A 22,524-nucleotide genomic window follows, 5' to 3' on the forward strand; every position below is an offset into this window, starting at 1 on the left:
GGTCTGACAGTATGGGAGCCCCACCTCTCCCCCATCTTCCTCCCACCTCTCCCCCACTACCTCGAACCTCTGTCTCCCAGCAACACAGCATATACAACAGGGGAACTGTTGATGTTGACAGCCTGTATTCACTGGTCCATCTTGGAAATGAGAGAGCCTTGAAACCTAAATGATCCTTTAAGAGAGAGAGTGAGAAAGAGAGAAAGAGATAGTGAAAGAGAGAGAAAGGTAGATATATAGAGAGAAATAGGTATATATATAGAGAGAGAGACAGTGAAAGAGAGAGAGATAGGTATGAATAGAGAGATAGATAGGTATAGACAGAGTGAGAAAGAGAGAGAGAGAGATAGGCATATATATACAGAGAGAGAGACAGTGAAAGAGAGAGAGAGTGAGAGAGAGAGAGATAGGTATGAATAGAGAGATAGATAGGTATATATATATATAGAGAGAGAGAGAGCGAGAGAGAGATATGAATAGAGAGATAGATAGGCATAGAGAGAGAGTGAGAAAGAGAGAGAGAGTGAAAGAGAGAGAGATATGTATAGATAGTGATAGATAGGTATATATATATATATAGGTATATATATATATATATATATATATATATAGAGAGAGAGAGAGAGAGAGAGAGAGAGAGAGAGAGATGAATAGAGAGATAGATAGGCATAGAGAGAGAGTGAAAGAGAGAGAGAGATAGGTATACAGAGAGAGAGAGATAGGTATATATATATATATAGAGAGAGAGAGAGAGACAGTGAAAGAGAGAGCGAGAGAGAGAGATAGGTATGAATAGAGAGATAGATAGGCATAGAGAGAGTGTCATGTACTGTCATGTTGTCTTGTCTCTGTCCTTTCCCTTCACCCTGTCTCCCTCTGCTGGTCGTGTTAGGTTACCTTTTCTCCCCCGCTTTCCCCCAGCTGTCCCTTGTCTCCTCTAACTACCCATTCACCCCGTTCCCCACCTGTTCCCTTTTTTCCCTCTGATTAGGTCCCTATATCTCTCTCTGTTTCTGCTCCTGTCCTTGTCGGATTCTTGTTTGTTTGTGTCATTCATGCCTGAACCAGACTGTCGTCATGTTTGCTGTAACCTTGTCCTGTCCTGTCGGAATCTGCCGGTCCATCTGAGCCTACCTATGTTTGGTAATTAAAGAAGCTCTGTTTAAGTTGATTCGCTTTTGGGTCCTCATTCACGCACCTTAACAGAAGAATCCGACCAAGAATGGACCCAGCGACTTCGGATCCTCTCCACTCAGCCGTCGAGATCCAGGGAGCGATGCTAGGCAGACACAAGCAGGAATTGTCTGCTGCTCGACATGCCGTTGAGACCCTGGCCACCCAAGTCTCCAACCTCACAGAACAGGTTCACCATCTCCGCCTCGATCCACCGGCCACTTCCAGGGCTTTCGAATCTCCGGAGCCCAGAATCAATAACCCGCCGTGTTACTCTGGGGAGCCCACTGAATGCCGCTCGTTCCTCACCCAGTGTGATATTGTGTTTTCTCTCCAGCCCAACACTTACTCCAGGAGCACTGCTCGTGTCGCCTACGTCATATCTCTCCTTATTGGACGGGCTCGTGAGTGGGGCACGGCAATCTGGGAGGCAAGGGCTGAGTGTACTAACCAGTATCAAGACTTTAAGGAGGAGATGATACGGGTTTTTGATCGATCTGTTTTTGGGGAGGAGGCTTCCAGGGCCCTGTCTTCCCTATGTCAAGGCAATCGATCCATAACAGACTACTCTATTGAGTTTCGCACTCTTGCTGTCTCCAGTGGCTGGAACGAGCCGGCCTTGCTCGCTCGTCTTCTGGAGGGTTTCCGCGCAGAGGTAAAGGATGAGATTCTCTCCCGGGAGGTTCCTTCCAGCGTGGATTCCTTGATTGAACTCGCTATTCGCATTGAGCGACGGGTTGATCTTCGTCACCGAGCTCGTGGAAAGGAGCTCGCGCTCTCCGTCGCCTCCCTCTCCGCATCACTACCATCTTCCTCTGCCGGCTCGGGTGCTGAGCCCATGCAGCTGGGAGGTATCCGCATCTCGACTGAGGAGAGGGAACGGAGAATCACCAACCGCCTCTGTCTCTATTGCGGTTCCGCTGGTCATTTTGTCACTTCATGTCCAGTAAAAGGCCAGAGCTCGTCAGTAAGCGGAGGGCTACTGGTGAGCGCTACTACTCCTGTCTCTCCTTCAAGATCCTGCACTACCTTGTCGGTCCATCTACGCTGGACCGGTTCGTCAGCTTCCTGCAGTGCCTTAATAGACTCTGGGGCGGAGGGCTGTTTTATGGACGAGACCTGGGCTCGGGAACATGACATTCCTCTCAGACAGTTAAAGGAGCCCACGGCCTTGTTCGCCCTGGATGGTAGTCCTCTCCCCAGGATTCAGCGTGAGACGCTACCTTTAACCCTCACTGTTTCTGGTAATCATAGTGAAACCATTTCTTTTTTAATTTTTCGTTCACCTTTTACACCTGTTGTTTTGGGCCATCCCTGGCTAGTTTGTCATAATCCTTCCATTAATTGGTCTAGTAATTCTATCCTCTCCTGGAACGTCTCTTGTCATGTGAAATGTTTAATGTCTGCTATCCCTCCTGTTTCCTCTGTCTCTTCTTCACAGGAGGAGCCTGGTGATTTGACAGGGGTGCCGGAGGAATATCACGATCTGCGCACGGTGTTCAGTCGGTCCAGGGCCACCTCTCTTCCTCCACACCGGTCGTATGATTGTAGTATTGATCTCCTTCCGGGAACCACCCCCCCCCCGGGGTAGACTATACTCTCTGTCGGCTCCCGAACGTAAGGCTCTCGAAGATTATTTGTCTGTAGCTCTTGACGCCGGTACCATAGTCCCCTCCTCCTCTCCCGCCGGAGCGGGGTTTTTTTTTGTCAAGAAGAAGGACGGGTCTCTGCGCCCCTGCATAGATTATCGAGGGCTGAATGACATAACAGTGAAGAATCGTTATCCGCTTCCTCTTATGTCTTCAGCCTTCGAGATCCTGCAGGGAGCCAGGTTTTTCACTAAGTTGGACCTTCGTAACGCTTACCATCTCGTGCGCATCAGGGAGGGGGACGAGTGGAAGACGGCGTTTAACACTCCGTTAGGGCACTTTGAATACCGGGTTCTTCCTTTCGGCCTCGCTAACGCTCCAGCTGTCTTTCAGGCATTAGTCAATGATGTCCTGAGAGACATGCTGAACATCTTTGTTTTCGTTTACCTTGACGATATCCTGATTTTTTCACCGTCACTCCAGATTCATGTTCAGCACGTTCGACGTGTCCTCCAGCGCCTTTTAGAGAATTGTCTTTTTGTGAAGGCTGAGAAGTGCACTTTTCATGCCTCCTCCGTCACATTTCTCGGTTCTGTTATTTCCGCTGAAGGCATTAAGATGGATCCCGCTAAGGTCCAAGCTGTCATTGATTGGCCCGTCCCTAAGTCACGCGTCGAGCTGCAGCGCTTTCTCGGCTTCGCGAACTTCTATCGTCGTTTCATCCGTAATTTCGGTCAGGTGGCAGCTCCTCTCACAGCCCTTACTTCTGTCAAGACGTGCTTTAAGTGGTCCGTTTCCGCCCAGGGAGCTTTTGATCTCCTCAAGAATCGTTTTACATCCGCTCCTATCCTTGTTACACCTGACGTCTCTAGACAGTTCGTTGTCGAGGTTGACGCGTCAGAGGTGGGAGTGGGAGCCATCCTTTCTCAGCGCTCCCTCTCTGACGACAAGGTCCACCCATGCGCGTATTTTTCTCATCGCCTGTCGCCGTCGGAACGTAACTATGATGTGGGTAACCGCGAACTGCTCGCCATCCGGTTAGCCCTAGGCGAATGGCGACAGTGGTTGGAGGGGGCGACCGTTCCTTTTGTCGTTTGGACTGACCATAGGAACCTTGAGTACATCCGTTCTGCCAAACGACTTAATGCGCGTCAGGCGCGTTGGGCGCTGTTTTTCGCTCGTTTCGAGTTCGTGATTTCTTATCGTCCGGGCTCTAAGAACACCAAGCCTGATGCTTTGTCTCGTCTCTTCAGTTCTTCAGTAGCCTCCACTGACCCCGAGGGGATTCTCCCTGAGGGGCGTGTTGTCGGGTTGACTGTCTGGGGAATTGAGAGGCAGGTAAAGCAAGCACTCACTCAAACTCCGTCGCCGCGCGCTTGTCCTAGGAACCTTCTTTTCGTTCCCGTTCCTACTCGTCTGGCCGTTCTTCAGTGGGCTCACTCTGCCAAGTTAGCCGGCCACCCTGGCGTTCGGGGTACGCTTGCTTCCATTCGCCAGCGTTTCTGGTGGCCCACCCGGGAGCATGACACGCGTCGTTTCGTGGCTGCTTGTTCGGTCTGCGCGCAGACTAAGTCCGGTAACTCTCCTCCTGCCGGCCGTCTCAGGCCGCTTCCCATTCCCTCTCGACCGTGGTCTCACATCGCCTTAGATTTTGTCACCGGACTGCCTTCGTCAGCGGGGAAGACTGTTATTCTTACGGTTGTCGATAGGTTCTCTAAGGCGGCTCATTTCATTCCCCTTGCTAAGCTTCCTTCTGCTAAAGAGACGGCACAAATCATCATCGAGAATGTTTTCAGAATTCATGGCCTTCCGTCAGACGTCGTTTCGGACAGAGGTCCGCAATTCACGTCTCAATTTTGGAGGGAGTTTTGCCGTTTGATTGGGGCTTCCGTCAGTCTCTCTTCCGGCTTTCACCCCCAGTCTAACGGTCAAGCAGAACGGGCCAATCAGACTATTGGTCGCATCTTACGCAGTCTTTCTTTTCGCAACCCTGCGTCTTGGTCAGAACAGCTCCCCTGGGCAGAATACGCCCACAACTCGCTTCCTTCGTCTGCGACCGGGCTATCTCCTTTTCAGAGTAGCCTCGGGTACCAGCCTCCGTTGTTCTCATCTCAGTTCGCCGAGTCCAGCGTCCCCTCCGCTCAGGCTTTTGTCCAACGTTGCGAGCGCACCTGGAAGAGGGTCAGGTCTGCACTTTGCCGTTATAGGGCGCAGACTGTGAGAGCTGCTAATAAGCGTAGAACTAAGAGCCCTAGATATTGTCGCGGTCAGAGAGTTTGGCTCTCCACTCAGAACCTTCCCCTTAAGACGGCTTCTCGCAAGTTGACCCCGCGGTTCATTGGTCCATTCCGTATCTCTCAGGTCATTAATCCTGTCGCAGTGCGACTTCTTCTTCCGCGATATCTTCGTCGCGTCCACCCGGTCTTCCATGTCTCCTGTGTTAAGCCCGTTCTTCGCGCCCCCGCTCGTCTTCCCCCCCCCCCCCCCCATCCTTGTCGAGGGCGCACCTGTCTACAGGGTCCGTAAAATCTTGGACATGCGTCCCCGGGGCCGTGGTCATCAGTACCTAGTTGACTGGGAGGGGTACGGTCCTGAGGAGAGGAGTTGGGTTCCCTCTCGGGACGTGCTGGACCGTGCGCTGATTGATGATTTCCTCCGTTGCCGCCAGGTTTCCTCCTCGAGTGCGCCAGGAGGCGCTCGGTGAGTGGGGGGGTACTGTCATGTACTGTCATGTTGTCTTGTCTCTGTCCTTTCCCTTCACCCTGTCTCCCTCTGCTGGTCGTGTTAGGTTACCTTTTCTCCCCCGCTTTCCCCCAGCTGTCCCTTGTCTCCTCTAACTACCCATTCACCCCGTTCCCCACCTGTTCCCTTTTTTCCCTCTGATTAGGTCCCTATATCTCTCTCTGTTTCTGCTCCTGTCCTTGTCGGATTCTTGTTTGTTTGTGTCATTCATGCCTGAACCAGACTGTCGTCATGTTTGCTGTAACCTTGTCCTGTCCTGTCGGAATCTGCCGGTCCATCTGAGCCTACCTATGTTTGGTAATTAAAGAAGCTCTGTTTAAGTTGATTCGCTTTTGGGTCCTCATTCACGCACCTTAACAGAGAGAGTGAGAAAGAGAGAGAGAGAGTGAAAGAGAAAGAGATATGTATAGATAGTGATAGATAGGTATATATATATATATATAGGTATATATATATATATATATATAGAGAGAGAGAGAGAGAGAGAGAGAGAGAGAGAGAGAGAGAGAGAGAGAGAGAGAGAGAGAGAGAGAGAGAGAGAGAGAGAGAGAAAGAGAGATGAATAGAGAGATAGATAGGCATAGAGAGAGAGTGAAAGAGAGAGAGAGATAGGTATATATATATATATATAGAGAGAGAGAGAGAGAGGTATGAATAGAGAGATAGGTAGGCATAGAGAGAGAGTGAGAAAGAGAGAGAGATAGGTATATATAGAGATAGATAGGTATATACAGTGCCTTGCGAAAGTATTCGGCCCCCTTGAACTTTGCACCTTTTGCCACATTTCAGGCTTCAAACATAAAGATATAAAACTGTATTTTTTTTGTGAAGAATCAACAACAAGTGGTACACAATCATGAAGTGGAACGACATTTATTGGATATTTCAAACTTTTTAAACAAATCAAAAACTGAAAAATTGGGTGTGCAAAATGATTCAGCCCCTTTACTTTCAGTGCAGCAAACTCTCTCCAGAAGTTCAGTGAGGATCTCTGAATGATCCAATGTTGACCTAAATGACTAATGATGATAAATACAATCCACCTGTGTGTAATCAAGTCTCTGTATAAATGCACCTGCACTGTGATAGTTTCAGAGGTCCGTTAAAAGCGCAGAGAGCATCATGAAGAACAAGGAACACACCAGGCAGGTCCGAGATACTGTTGTGAAGAAGTTTAAAGCCGGATTTGGATACAAAAAGATTTCCCAAGCTTTAAACATCCCAAGGAGCACTGTGCAAGCGATAATATTGAAATGGAAGGAGTATCAGACCACTGCAAATCTACCAAGACCTGGCCGTCCCTCTAAACTTTCAGCTCATACAAGGAGAAGACTGATCAGAGATGCAGCCAAGAGGCCCATGATCACTCTGGATGAACTGCAGAGATCTACAGCTGAGGTGGGAGACTCTGTCCATAGGACAACAATCAGTCGTATATTGCACAAATCTGGCCTTTATGGAAGAGTGGCAAGAAGAAAGCCATTTCTTAAAGATATTCATAAAAAGTGTTGTTTAAAGTTTGCAACAAGCCACCTGGGAGACACACCAAACATGTGGAAGAAGGTGCTCTGGTCAGATGAAACCAAAATTGAACTTTTTGGCAACAATGCAAAACGTTATGTTTGGCGTAAAAGCAACACAGCTCATCACCCTGAACACACCATCCCCACTGTCAAACATGGTGGTGGCAGCATCATGGTTTGGGCCTGCTTTTCTTCAGCAGGGACAGGGAAGATGGTTAAAATTGATGGGAAGATGGATGGAGCCAAGAAGAAAGAAAACCTGATGGAGTCTGCAAAAGACCTGAGACTGGGACGGAGATTTGTCTTCCAACAAGACAATGATCCAAAATATAAAGCAAAATCTACAATGGAATGATTCAAAAATAAACATATCCAAGTGTTAGAATGGCCAAGTCAAAGTCCAGACCTGAATCCAATCGAGAATCTGTGGAAAGAACTGAAAACTGCTGTTCACAAATGCTCTCCATCCAACCTCACTGAGCTCGAGCTGTTTTGCAAGGAGGAATGGGAAAAAATGTCAGTCTCTCGATGTGCAAAACTGATAGAGACATACCCCAAGCGACTTACAGCTGTAATCGCAGCAAAAGGTGGCGCTACAAAGTATTAACTTAAGGGGGCTGAATAATTTTGCACGCCCAATTTTTCCGTTTTTGATTTGTTAAAAAAGTTTGAAATATCCAATAAATGTCGTTCCACTTCATGATTGTGTCCCACTTGTTGTTGATTCTTCACCAAAAAATATATCTTATATATCTTTATATCTTTATGTTTGAAGCCTGAAATGTGGCAAAAGGTCGCAAAGTTCAAGGGGGCGAATACTTTCGCAAGGCACTGTATATATATATATATATATATATATATATATAGAGAGAGAGAGAGAGAGAGAGAGAGAGAGAGAGAGAGAGAGAGAGATAGTATACCTGTCTCTCATCCTGTGATGTCGGCAGCAGGCACGAGGTCCTGTGGCCAGCTCATAAGGAACTCATGGGGAGTGGTCTGAAAAGATCGAATGTCTGACCTCAGCCCCCTAACTACCCAAGCTCCCACCCTTAATCAACCCTGTGTGTCACTATAGGCCTCCTACTTACTCCAAAAACCTCATACAGCTATATGCAGCCATACATACCACAGTGGCCATATGGAAAACACATGAGGAACACAAACTCAGCAAAAAAAAGAAACGTCCCTTTTTCAGGACCCTGTCTTTCAAAGATAATTAGTTAAAATTGAAATAACTTCACCGATCTTCATTGTAAAGGGTTTAAACACTGTTTCCCATGCTTGTTCAATGAACCATAAACAACGAATGAACATGCACCTGTGGAACGGTCATTAAGACACTAACAGCTTACAGACGGTAGGCAATTAAGGTCACAGTTATGAAAACTTAGGATACTAAAGAGGCCTTTCCACTGGCCCTGTAAAACACCAAAAGAAAGATTCCCTGCCCATCTGCATGAATGTGCCTTAGGCATGCTGCAAGGAGGCATGAGGACTGCAGATGTGGCCATGGCAATAAATTGCCATGTCCGTACTGTGAGATGCCTTTGACAAAGATACAGGCAGACAGGACGGACAGCTGACCATCCTCGCAGTGGCAGACCACGTGTAACAACACCTGCACAGGATCGGTACATCCGAACATCACGCCTGCGGGACAGGTACAGGATGGCAACAACAACTGCCCGAGTTACACCAGGAATGCACAATCCCTCCATCAGTGCTCAGACTGTCCACAATAGGCTGAGAGAGGCTGGACTGAGGGCTTGTAGGCCTGTTGTAAGGCAGGTCCTCACCAGACATTCCAGGCAACAACGTCGCCTATGTGCACAAACCCACCATGGCTGGTCCAGACAGGACTGGCAAGAAGTGCTCTTCACTGACGAGTCGTGTTTTTGTCTCACCAGGGGTGATGGTTGGATTTGCGTTTATCGTCAAAGGAATGAGCAGTACACCGAGGCCTGTACTCTGGAGCGGGATCGATTTGGAGGTGGAGGATCCGTCATGGTCTGGCGCTGTGTGTCACAGCATCATCGGACTGAGCTTATTGTCATTGCAGGCAATGCTGTGCGTTACAGGGAAGACATCCTCCTCCCTCATGTGGTACCTTTCCTGCAGGCTGCTCGTTCTGTGCGTGATTTCCTGCAAGACAGGAATTTGGAACTTGCAGGTGCCTTGGTGGAAGAGTGGGGTAACATCTCACAGCAAGAACTGGCAAATCTGGTGCAGTCCATGAGGAGGAGATGCACTGCAGTACTTAATGCAGCTGGTGGCCATACTAGATACTGACTGTTACTTTTGATTTTGACCCCCCCCCTTTGTTCAGAGACACATTATTCCATTTATGTTAGTCACATGTCTGTGGAACTTGTTCAGTTTATGTCTCAGTTGTTGAATCTTATGTTCATACAAAATATTTACACATGTTAATTTTGCTGAAAATAAATGCAGTTCACTGTGAGAGGACGTTTCTTTTTGTGCGGAGTTCATGCCCTGACAGAACAGCTGTTTTTTTCAGCATAGGCCTACAGCATGTACCGCAAGTTACTCCATTTGTGATAGTCCATTATCTTATTTCAACATACTGAGTTAAAAGAAAGTTTCCACGATATATATTCCACAAATCTAACCATGTAGATTGATTATAATCCATCTAAACGGTCTTCATGCAACAGTTTATAAAACACATACTAATTATACACTATTTTCGCAATTTGAATTATATTCATCAAAAATTCTACACCAACAATAGCAAAACGAACTGGCCCACTCAGATTTAGCAAGGTGTTTGAGGGTGGAATAAGCTAGCAAGCAAGCTACAAGAACTCAATAAACACAGCACATTTTGCAGAAATTAATGGTCAAATAGTAATCGGATTAATGTCATTGTTTATTTCGAGGTATGTCTTTATTTTTGCTGAACTACTTGATCTTTATTGGTTTTATATAACTTGCAGGATATCATGGTAGCCAATATTTAGACATTATACCTGGATTTACTGTTACTGCTGCTACTGTAGTAACGTTAGCAACGTTAGCACTAAGGTTAGCATGTGGCTAGCTATAGCTACCATCGGCCAACAACAGAGTGTAGCCAGTTTGGTTATAGATGTTCAATGTCTATTAGGATGGTAAAGGTTCATCTTGAGTTTGTGTAAAAGTACGAGAAATGCTAATGTGCTGAACTGCTAATAAGCGATGTGTTTCAAGGCCACTAGTGGTTGGCTAGTAAGGGTAAGGCAGCAGGTGTGTAAAATAGGCTAAAGGCCTGAGCACTGTATGAGTGATAAAACATACATAATAAATCAATCACAGGATATGGTCAGATGATAAATTGGCTATATTCAGAGTGCCAAAATACTTATTCAAAAACAATAAGGACTCTGTGGGTCATTACCGTCTTATGTGGACAGTGGCTTCGATCCTGCTGTGTATTCACTCTTGTGATCTTCTCTTGACCTCACTTTTATCGACAAGACTTTGGTCAAATTCAGATAAAATATACATTTCTCCTAAAATAAAAATGTAAAGTGATATGTCGTATTGGGAATTTTAGTCCCAATACAACAATGTTAATCTCCTTGGGGACAAGATTACTCTCATGTCCACTAAAGTTCTGGGCCCATACTCACAAAACCTCTCAGAGTAGGAGTGCTGATCTAGGATCAAGTCCTCCCTGCCCATATAATATGCATTGTGATCTCAAAGACAAAACTGATCCTAGATCAGCACTCCTACTCTGAGAGGTTTTGTGAGTATGGGCCCAGCACTTTGATGAACAGTATATTGGAATTGCTAGTCAAGCAGCAGACTGACCTACAAACTGACCCACAGCAAACTGTCTAGTACGAATCATTAATTCAGCCCGCCTTCTGATGTCATGGGTGTATCAATCCAGATCGGCATGCATCAGCCCCATAGCCTACACATCAACACACAACCAGGGCCATTGTCACGGATAGACAGAAAGACAGGGAGAGAAAGAGGGATAGAGAATGAGGGTCTATCTCTCTTGCATGCCTGACATACCAAGGAGCAATTGTGTAGGCTGGCTGGACCAGGGAAATTACACAACAGGCAGATGTTTGTTGGAGAGTGAGGTGAGAGAGAGAGAGATAGAGGGGGGGGGGGTAACAGGGAAAGAGGAAAAGAGAGAGAGCTCATTCATGGACCACAAAGTTAATTCTACAGGGACCTAGAGCTCTAAACCAGGGCAGAGGGGACGGTGGGATAGGTGGAAGCCAAGCCCTGCAGTGGTCCAGTGTTAGAGCTCTAAACAAGGGCAGAGGGGACGGTGGGATAGGTGGAAGCCCTGCAGTGGTCCAGTGTTAGGGCTCTAAACCAGGGCAGAGGGGACGGTGGGATAGGTGGAAGCCCTGCAGTGGTCCAGTGTTAGGGCTCTAAACCAGGGCAGAGGGGACGGTGGGATAGGTGGAAGCCCTGCAGTGGTCCAGTGTTAGGGCTCTAAACCAGGGCAGAGGGGACGGTGGGATAGGTGGAAGCCCTGCAGTGGTCCAGTGTTAGGGCTCTAAACCAGGGCAGAGGGGATGGTGGGATAGGTGGAAGCCCTGCAGTGGTCCAGTGTTAGGGCTCTAAACCAGGGCAGAGGGGACGGTGGGATAGGTGGAAGCCCTGCAGTGGTCCAGTGTTAGGGCTCTAAACCAGGGCAGAGGGGACGGTGGGATAGGTGGAAGCCCTGCAGTGGTCCAGTGTTAGGGCTCTAAACCAGGGCAGAGGGGACGGTGGGATAGGTGGAAGCCCTGCAGTGGTCCAGTGTTAAGGCTCTAAACCAGGGCAGAGGGGACGGTGGGATAGGTGGAAGCCCTGCAGTTGTCCAGTGTTAGGGCTCTAAACCAGGGCAGAGGGGACGGTGGGATAGGTGGAAGCCCTGCAGTGGTCCAGTGTTAAGGCTCTAAACCAGGGCAGAGGGGACGGTGGGATAGGTGGAAGCCCTGCAGTTGTCCAGTGTTAGGGCTCTAAACCAGGGCAGAGGGGACGGTGGGATAGGTGGAAGCCCTGCAGTGGTCCAGTGTTAGGGCTCTAAACCAGGGCAGAGGGGACGGTGGGATAGGTGGAAGCCCTGCAGTGGTCCAGTGTTAGGGCGTTGGTCACTAACTTTGGGAAGACTTTTTGGGTTAACACCAGAACCAGAATATATAGTACAGTGCACCCTGATATTCTTAAAAACTCCTCACTGAAAACACTAAGCTTTGTCTCTAATCTACTGCCAAGTATGAATAATTTTTTGAAGAAGAGAATTAAGGCACAAAATAAAAGCTGTATTTGTACCTTTTCTCTTTATCCTCTCAACTTCATCTGACCTTTTCCTCTACCGTTTATATTTCATTCCCTTTGAGAAAAGCTGTGAAAGTTAGTGACTGTCTGAATTTGATATGGTTCTCTCTGACTGTCATTCCCTGTGCTTGTGCAACATCCCCCTCACAGAGATTACTTCAAATAAAGTGCATTTGGAAAGTATTCAGACCCCTTCCCTTTTTCCACATTTTGTTACGCTACAGCCTTATTCTAAAATGGATTGAATTCAATGACATGTTTCCCTCATCAATCTACACACAATACCCCATAATGACAAAGTGAAAACAAGTGTTCAGAAATGTTGCAAATGTATTAAAAATAAAAAACAGAAATACCTTTGCTATGTGACTCGAAATTGAGTTGTTTCCATTGATCATCCTTGAGATGTTTCGACAACTTGATTGGAGTCCCCCTGTGGTAAATTCAATTGATTGGACATGATTTGGAAAGGCGGAATAACGTCCCACAGTTGACAGGGCATGTCAGAGCTAAAACCAAACCATGAGGTTTAAGGAATTGTCCGTAGAACTCCGAGACAGGATTGTGTCGAGGCACAGATCTGGGGAAGGGTACCAAAAAATGTCTACAGCATTGAAGGTCCCCAAGAACACAGTAGCCTTTATCATTCTTAATTGGAAGAAGTTTGCAACCATCAAGACTCTTCAAAGAGTTGGCCACCCAGCCAAACTGAGCAATGGGCGAGAAGGGCCTTGGTCAGGGAGGTGACCAAGAACCCGATGCTCACTCTGACAGAGCACAAGAGTTGTTCTGTGGAGATGGGAGAACCTTCCAGAAGGACAACCATCTCTGCAGCACTCTACCAATCAAGCCTTTATGGTAGAGTGACCAGACGGAAGCCACTCCTCAGTAAAAGGTACATGACAGCCCGCTTGGAGTTTGCCAAATGGCAAAGGACTCTCAGAAAATGATAAACAAGATTCTCTGGTCTGATGAAACTAAGATTGAACTCTTTGGCCTGAATGCCAAGCGTTATGTCTGGAGTCGAGGTCGACCGATTATGATTTTTCAACGCCGATACCGATACCGATTATTGGAGGACCAAAAAGGCCGATACCGATTAATCTGCCGATTTTTTTTACATTTATTTGTAATTACAAAAATACTGAATGAACACTTATTTTAACTTAATATAATACATCAATAAAATACATTTAGCCTCAAATAAATAATGAAACATGTTAAATTTGGTTGAACTAATGCAAAAACAAAGTGTTGGAGAAGAAAGTAAAAGTGCAATATGTGCCATGTATGACAGCTAACGTTTAAGTTCCTTGCTCAGAACATGAGAACATATGAAAGCTGGTGGTTCCTTTTAACATGAGTCTTCAATATTCCCAGGTAAGAAGTTTTAGGTTGTAGTTACTATAGGAATAATAGGACTATTTCTCTCTATACCATTTGTATTTCATTAACCTTTGACTGTTGGATTTTCTTACAGGCACTTCAGTATTGCCAGTGTAACAGTATAGCTTCCGTCCCTCTCCTCGCTCCTACCTGGGCTCGAACCAGGAACACATCGACAACAGCCACCCTCGAAACAGCGTTACCCATGCAGAGCAAGGGGAACAACCACTCCAAGTCTCAGAGCGAGTGACATTTGAAACGCTATTAGTGCGCACCCCGCTAACTAGCTAGCCATTTCACATCGGTTACACCAGCCTAATCTCGAGAGCTGATAGGCTTGAAGTCATAAACAGCGCAATGCTTGAAGCACAACGAAGAGCTGCTGGCAAAACGCACGAAAGTGCTGTTTGAATGAATGCTTACGAGCCTGCTGGTGCCTACCACCGCTCAGTCAAACTGCTCTACCAAATCAGACTTAGTTATAACATAATAACACACAGAAATACGAGCCTTAGGTCATTAATATGGTCGAATCAGGAAACTATCATCTCGAAAAAAAAGACGTTTATTCTTTCAGTGAAATACGGAACCGTTCTGTATTTTATCTAACGGGTGGCATCCATAATGTTATGGTGAGTGAATGAGGACCCAAAAGCGAACTAACTTAAACAGAGCTTCTTTAATAACCAAACATAGGTAGGCTCAGATAGACCGGCAGATTCCGACAGGACAGGACAAGGTTACAGCAAACATGACGATAGTCTGGCTCAGGCATGAAACACAACAAACAAGAATCCGACAAGGACAGGAACAGAAACAGAGAGAGATATAGGGACCTAATCAGAGGGAAAAAGGGAACAGGTGGGAAACGGGGTGAATGGGTAGTTAGAGGAGACAAGGAACAGCTGGGGGAAAGCGGGGGAGAAAAGGTAACCTAACAACGACCAGCAGAGGGAGACAGGGTGAAGGGAAAGGACAGAGACAAGACACAACATGACAGTACATGACAGTACCCCCCCACTCACCGAGCGCCTCCTGGCGCACTCGAGGAGGAAACCTGGCGGCAACGGAGGAAATCCTCGATCAGCGCACGGTCCAGCACGTCCCGAGAGGGAACCCAACTCCTCTCCTCAGGACCGTACCCCTCCCAATCTACGAGGTACTGGTGACCACGGCCCCGAGGACGCATGTCCAAAATTCTACGGACCCTGTAGATGGGTGCGCCCTCGACAAGGATGGGGGGGGGGGGGGGGGAAGACGAGCGGGGGCGCGAAGGACGGGCTTGATGCAGGAGACAAGGAAGACCGGGTGGACGCGACGAAGGTATCGCGGAAGAAGAAGTCGAACTGCGACAGGATTAATGACCCGAGAAATACGGAACGGACCAATGAACCGCGGGGTCAACTTGCGAGAAGCCGTCTTAAGGGGAAGGTTCTGAGTGGAGAGCCAAACTCTCTGACCGCGACAATATCTAGGACTCTTAGTTCTACGCTTATTAGCAGCCCTCACAGTCTGCGTCCTATAACGGCAAAGTGCAGACCTGACCCTCTTCCAGGTGCGCTCGCAACGTTGGACAAAAGCCTGAGCGGAGGGGACGCTGGACTCGGCGAACTGAGATGAGAACAGCGGAGGCTGGTACCCGAGGCTACTCTGAAAAGGAGATAGCCCGGTCGCAGACGAAGGAAGCGAGTTGTGGGCGTATTCTGCCCAGGGGAGCTGTTCTGACCAAGACGCAGGGTTACGAAAAGAAAGACTGCGTAAGATGCGACCAATAGTCTGATTGGCCCGTTCTGCTTGACCGTTAGACTGGGGGTGAAAGCCGGAAGAGAGACTGACGGAAGCCCCAATCAAACGACAAAACTCCCTCCAAAATTGAGACGTGAATTGCGGACCTCTGTCCGAAACGACGTCTGAAGGAAGGCCATGAATTCTGAAAACATTCTCGATGATGATTTGTGCCGTCTCTTTAGCAGAAGGAAGCTTAGCAAGGGGAATGAAATGAGCCGCCTTAGAGAACCTATCGACAACCGTAAGAATAACAGTCTTCCCCGCTGACGAAGGCAGTCCGGTGACAAAATCTAAGGCGATGTGAGACCACGGTCGAGAGGGAATAGGAAGCGGCCTGAGACGGCCGGCAGGAGGAGAGTTACCGGACTTAGTCTGCGCGCAGACCGAACAAGCAGCCACGAAACGACGCGTGTCATGCTCCCGGGTGGGCCACCAAAAACGCTGGCGAATGGAAGCAAGCGTACCCCGAACGCCAGGGTGGCCGGCTAACTTGGCAGAGTGAGCCCACTGAAGAACGGCCAGACGAGTAGGAACGGGAACGAAAAGAAGGTTCCTAGGACAAGCGCGCGGCGACGGAGTGTGAGTGAGCGCTTGTTTTACCTGCCTCTCAATTCCCCAGACAGTCAACCCGACAACACGCCCCTCAGGGAGAATCCCCTCGGGGTCAGTGGAGGCTACTGAAGAACTGAAGAGACGAGACAAAGCATCAGGCTTGGTGTTCTTAGAGCCCGGACGATAAGAAATCACGAACTCGAAACGAGCGAAAAAACAGCGCCCAACGCGCCTGACGCGCATTAAGTCGTTTGGCAGAACGGATGTACTCAAGGTTCCTATGGTCAGTCCAAACGACAAAAGGAACGGTCGCCCCCTCCAACCACTGTCGCCATTCGCCTAGGGCTAACTGGATGGCGAGCAGTTCGCGGTTACCCACATCATAGTTACGTTCCGACGGCGACAGGCGATGAGAAAAATACGCGCATGGGTGGACCTTGTCGTCAGAGAGGGAGCGCTGAGAAAGGATGGCTCCCACGCCCACCTCTGACGCGTCAACCTCGACAACGAACTGTCTAGAGACGTCAGGTGTAACAAGGATAGGAGCGGATGTAAAACGATTCTTGAGGAGATCAAAAGCTCCCTGGGCGGAAACGGACCACTTAAAGCACGTCTTGACAGAAGTAAGGGCTGTGAGAGGAGCTGCCACCTGACCGAAATTACGGATGAAACGACGATAGAAGTTCGCGAAGCCGAGAAAGCGCTGCAGCTCGACGCGTGACTTAGGGACGGGCCAATCAATGACAGCTTGGACCTTAGCGGGATCCATCTTAATGCCTTCAGCGGAAATAACAGAACCGAGAAATGTGACGGAGGCATGAAAAGTGCACTTCTCAGCCTTCACAAAAAGACAATTCTCTAAAAGGCGCTGGAGGACACGTCGAACGTGCTGAACATGAATCTGGAGTGACGGTGAAAAAATCAGGATATCGTCAAGGTAAACGAAAACAAAGATGTTCAGCATGTCTCTCAGGACATCATTGACTAATGCCTGAAAGACAGCTGGAGCGTTAGCGAGGCCGAAAGGAAGAACCCGGTATTCAAAGTGCCCTAACGGAGTGTTAAACGCCGTCTTCCACTCGTCCCCCTCCCTGATGCGCACAAGATGGTAAGCGTTACGAAGGTCCAACTTAGTGAAAAACCTGGCTCCCTGCAGGATCTCGAAGGCTGAAGACATAAGAGGAAGCGGATAACGATTCTTCACTGTTATGTCATTCAGCCCTCGATAATCTATGCAGGGGCGCAGAGACCCGTCCTTCTTCTTGACAAAAAAAAACCCCGCTCCGGCGGGAGAGGAGGAGGGGACTATGGTACCGGCGTCAAGAGCTACAGACAAATAATCTTCGAGAGCCTTACGTTCGGGAGCCGACAGAGAGTATAGTCTACCCCGGGGGGGGGTGGTTCCCGGAAGGAGATCAATACTACAATCATACGACCGGTGTGGAGGAAGAGAGGTGGCCCTGGACCGACTGAACACCGTGCGCAGATCGTGATATTCCTCCGGCACCCCTGTCAAATCACCAGGCTCCTCCTGTGAAGAAGAGACAGAGGAAACAGGAGGGATAGCAGACATTAAACATTTCACATGACAAGAGACGTTCCAGGAGAGGATAGAATTACTAGACCAATTAATGGAAGGATTATGACAAACTAGCCAGGGATGGCCCAAAACAACAGGTGTAAAAGGTGAACGAAAAATTAAAAAAGAAATGGTTTCACTATGATTACCAGAAACAGTGAGGGTTAAAGGTAGCGTCTCACGCTGAATCCTGGGGAGAGGACTACCATCCAGGGCAAACAAGGCCGTGGGCTCCTTTAACTGTCTGAGAGGAATGTCATGTTCCCGAGCCCAGGTCTCGTCCATAAAACAGCCCTCCGCCCCAGAGTCTATTAAGGCACTGCAGGAAGCTGACGAACCGGTCCAGCGTAGATGGACCGACAAGGTAGTGCAGGATCTTGAAGGAGAGACAGGAGTAGTAGCGCTCACCAGTAGCCCTCCGCTTACTGACGAGCTCTGGCCTTTTACTGGACATGAAGTGACAAAATGACCAGCGGAACCGCAATAGAGACAGAGGCGGTTGGTGATTCTCCGTTCCCTCTCCTTAGTCGAGATGCGGATACCTCCCAGCTGCATGGGCTCAGCACCCGAGCCGGCAGAGGAAGATGGTAGTGATGCGGAGAGGGAGGCGACGGAGAGCGCGAGCTCCTTTCCACGAGCTCGGTGACGAAGATCAACCCGTCGCTCAATGCGAATAGCGAGTTCAATCAAGGAATCCACGCTGGAAGGAACCTCCCGGGAGAGAATCTCATCCTTTACCTCTGCGCGGAAACCCTCCAGAAGACGAGCGAGCAAGGCCGGCTCGTTCCAGCCACTGGAGACAGCAAGAGTGCGAAACTCAATAGAGTAGTCTGTTATGGATCGATTGCCTTGACATAGGGAAGACAGGGCCCTGGAAGCCTCCTCCCCAAAAACAGATCGATCAAAAACCCGTATCATCTCCTCCTTAAAGTCTTGATACTGGTTAGTACACTCAGCCCTTGCCTCCCAGATTGCCGTGCCCCACTCACGAGCCCGTCCAATAAGGAGAGATATGACGTAGGCGACACGAGCAGTGCTCCTGGAGTAAGTGTTGGGCTGGAGAGAAAACACAATATCACACTGGGTGAGGAACGAGCGGCATTCAGTGGGCTCCCCAGAGTAACACGGCGGGTTATTGATTCTGGGCTCCGGAGATTCGAAAGCCCTGGAAGTGGCCGGTGGATCGAGGCGGAGATGGTGAACCTGTTCTGTGAGGTTGGAGACTTGGGTGGCCAGGGTCTCAACGGCATGTCGAGCAGCAGACACTTCCTGCTCGTGTCTGCCTAGCATCGCTCCCTGGATCCCGACGGCTGAGTGGAGAGGATCCGAAGTCGCTGGGTCCATTCTTGGTCGGATTCTTCTGTTATGGTGAGTGAATGAGGACCCAAAAGCAAACTAACTTAAACAGAGCTTCTTTAATAACCAAACATAGGTAGGCTCAGATAGACCGGCAGATTCCGACAGGACAGGACAAGGTTACAGCAAACATGACGATAGTCTGGCTCAGGCATGAAACACAACAAACAAGAATCCGACAAGGACAGGAACAGAAACAGAGAGAGATATAGGGACCTAATCAGAGGGAAAAAGGGAACAGGAGGGAAACGGGGTGAATGGGTAGTTAGAGGAGACAAGGAACAGCTGGGGGAAAGCGGGGGAGAAAAGGTAACCTAACAACGACCAGCAGAGGGAGACAGGGTGAAGGGAAAGGACAGAGACAAGACACAACATGACAGTACATGACACATAAGTCTAAATATTCCTGTTACATTGCACAACCTTCAATGTTATGTCATAATTACGTAAAATTCTGGCAAATTAGGTGGCCCAAACTGTTGCATATACACTGACTCTGCGTGCAATGAACGCAAGAGAAGTGACACAATTTCACCTGGTTAATATTGCCTGCTAACCTGGATTTCTTTTAGCTAAATATGCAGGTTTAAAAATATATACTTCTGTGTATTGATTTTAAGAAAGGCATTGATGTTTATGGTTAGGTACACATTGGAGCAAGACAGTTCTTTTTCGCAAATATGCACTGCATCGATTATATGCAACGAAGGACACGCTAGATAAACTAGTAATATCAACCATCATAACTAGTAATATCAACCATGTGTAGTTAACTAGTGATTATGATTGATTGATTGTTTGTTTTTTTATAAGATATGTTTAATGCTAGCTAGCAACTTACCTTGGCTTACTGCATTCGCGTAACAGGCAGGGTCCTCGTGGAGTGCAATGTAATCAGGTGGTTAGAGCTTTGGACTAGTTAACTGTAAGGTTGCAAGATTGAATCCCCGAGCTGACAAGGTAAAAATTTGTCGTTCTGCCCCTGAACGAGACAGTTAACCCACCGTTCCTAGGCCGTCATTGAAAAAAAGAATGTGTTCTTAACTGACTTGCCTAGTTAAATAAAGGTGTTTTTATTTTTTATTTGAACCCAACCCAATCAAACATCTCTGGAGACCTGAAAATAGCTGTGCAGCGACACTCCCCATTCAACCTGACAGAGCTTGAGAGAATCTGCAGAGAAGACTGGGAGAAACTCCCTAAATACAGGTGTGCCAAGCTTGTAGCGTCATACCCAAGAAGACTTGAGGCTGTAATCGCTGCCATAAGGTGCTTCACCAAAGTATTGAGTAAAGGGTCTGAATACTTATGTAAATGTGATATTTAAAATTTAAAAAATGTATAAATTCGCAAACCGAACTAAAAACTAGTTTTTGCTTTGTCATTATGGGGTATTGTGCAGATGGATGACTGTGAAAAAAACTATTTAATTCATTTTAGAATAAGGCTGTAACATCACAAAATGTGGATAAAGTCAAGGGGTCTGAATACTTTCCGAATGTGCTGTACTTAAATCTTCTTGTTGCAAGAAAAGTATTTGAACTGCACTGAACTGAAACTAAATGAGGGTGAGAGACAAAGAGACAAAGACATGTTGGTCCTACCTGATCGTCCTGGTTGTTTGGCCATGGGGAGTGACACCTCAGTCAGGGGCAGGATGTAAACATCAGGTCCGCTCTGGGATGCAGGGGATGCCAGGGTGGACAGGTCCGCCTGGTACTCCTCCCCCTCGGCATTTTCAAACTCCTACAGGAGAGGACAAAAAGGTCAGAGGTCAGATAGTTCATACTGTGTCATTCCCTGGAGTTTGAACCCTGGGGAGCGCGTGCGTGTGTGTGTGTGTGTGTGTGTATGTGTGTATGTGTGTGTGTGTGTGTGTGTGTGTGTGTGTGTGTGTGTGTGTGTGTGTGTGTGTGTGTGTATGTGTGTGTGTGTGTGTGTGTGTGTGTGTATAGAGAGAGAGAGAGAGTATTGGAAGAATTTGGAGACAGGATACAAGTGTAAAGCCCCTTAGTTGTATGGAGTTGTGTGGTGGGGTGGAAACTATGGAAAACTGTGACCCTTTGTAGCCTCCTCCAGCACCCACTCCAATGCTTCCCCCCATCGTCCTCACCCCTCCTTCCATCCATCCATCCTGTCCCACGAGAGAATATACACACACAGGACACACACACCCTCTTGTCTCTAGGTCCCCAGCTTCACACGGTCCCTAACGGCCCCTCTAACATGTGTTTTCACTCTCAGGGTCACTAGAGAGCCAGGAAAACACATGCCTCTAACACGTACCCTTACAGAGATCACACACATGCAGTTCCCATAACATGTACTGCTACAGAGTTCACACAAACACACATAAACATCCACTCACATATCTCTCCCACATACAGCACATACGGAAAGTATTCAGACCCCTTGACTGTTGCACATTTTGCTACGTTACAGCCTTATTCTAAATACCCAGAGATGTTCGATCAGGTTCAAGTTCGGGCTCTGGCTGGGCCACCCAAGGACATTCAGAGACTTGTCCCGAAGCAACTCCTGCGTTGTCTTGCCTGTATGCGTAGGGTTGTTGTCCTGTTGGAAGGTGAATCTTCACCCCAGTCTGAGGTCCTGAGCACTCTGGAGCACATTTTCAAGGATCTTTCTATACTTTGCTCTGTTCATCTTTCCCTCTGTCCTGACTAGTCTCCCAGTCCCTGCCGCTGAAAAACATCCCCACGGCATGATGCTGACACCACCATGCTTCACCATAGGGATGGTGCCAGGTTTCCTCCAGACATTACGCTTGGCATTCAGACGAATTGGTTCAATCTTGCTTTCATCAGACCAGATCATTTTGTTTCTCATGGTCAGAGTCTTTAGGTACCTTTTGGCAAGCTCCAAGCGGGCTGTCATGCGCATTACACTGAGGAGTGGCTTCCGTCTGGCCACGCTACCATAAAAGCTAGATTCTCCCATCGTCACAGAGGAACTCTGGAGCTCTGTCAGAGTGACCATAGGGTTCTTGGTCACCTCCCTGACCAAGGCCCTTCTCCCCTGATTGCTCAGTTTGGCCGGGAGGCCAGCTCTAGGAAGTTTCTTGGTGGTTCCAAACTTCTTCCATTTAGGAATGATGAAGGCCACTGTGTTCTTAGGGACCTTCAATGCTGCAGACATTTTTTGATACCCTTCCCCAGATCTGTGCCTCGACACAATCCTGTCTCGGAGCTCTTCAGACAATTCCTTTAACCTCTTGGTTTTTGCTCTGACATGCACTGTCAACTGTGGGACCTTATATAGACAGTTGTGTGCCTTTCCAAATCATGTCCAATCAATTGAATTTACCAAAAGTGGACTCCAATCAAGTTGTAGAATCATCTCATTATGATCAATGGAAACAGGATGCACCTGAGCTCAATTTCTAGTCGCATAGCAAAGGGTCTGAATACTTAAGGGAATATGTTTTTGTTGTTGTTGTTTTTAATTTGCAAAGAATTCTAAAAACTTGTTTTCGCTTTGTCATTACGGGGTATTGTGTGTAGATTAAGGAGGAAAAATAAAT

General features: G+C 47.8%; 1 protein-coding gene across 6 annotated transcripts in view; it reads right to left on the minus strand.

The window, feature by feature from the left end:
- The window catches only part of lmtkb (lemur tail kinase 1 b), a 105,196-nt gene that overhangs the window by 16,325 nt on the left and 66,347 nt on the right, over positions 1 to 22,524 (minus strand). For all 6 annotated transcript variants that reach the window (XM_090217315.1, XM_036960478.2, XM_090217313.1 and 3 more), the window contains one exon: positions 20,588 to 20,729. In XM_090217315.1, the coding sequence (XP_090073441.1) occupies positions 20,588 to 20,729 (142 nt within the window). The remainder of the gene's footprint in view (positions 1 to 20,587; positions 20,730 to 22,524) is intronic.

Source organism: Oncorhynchus mykiss, chromosome 23 (assembly GCF_057628025.1).
Source record: "Oncorhynchus mykiss isolate SJ-2025 chromosome 23, ASM5762802v1, whole genome shotgun sequence".
Lineage (NCBI taxonomy): Eukaryota > Metazoa > Chordata > Actinopteri > Salmoniformes > Salmonidae > Oncorhynchus > Oncorhynchus mykiss.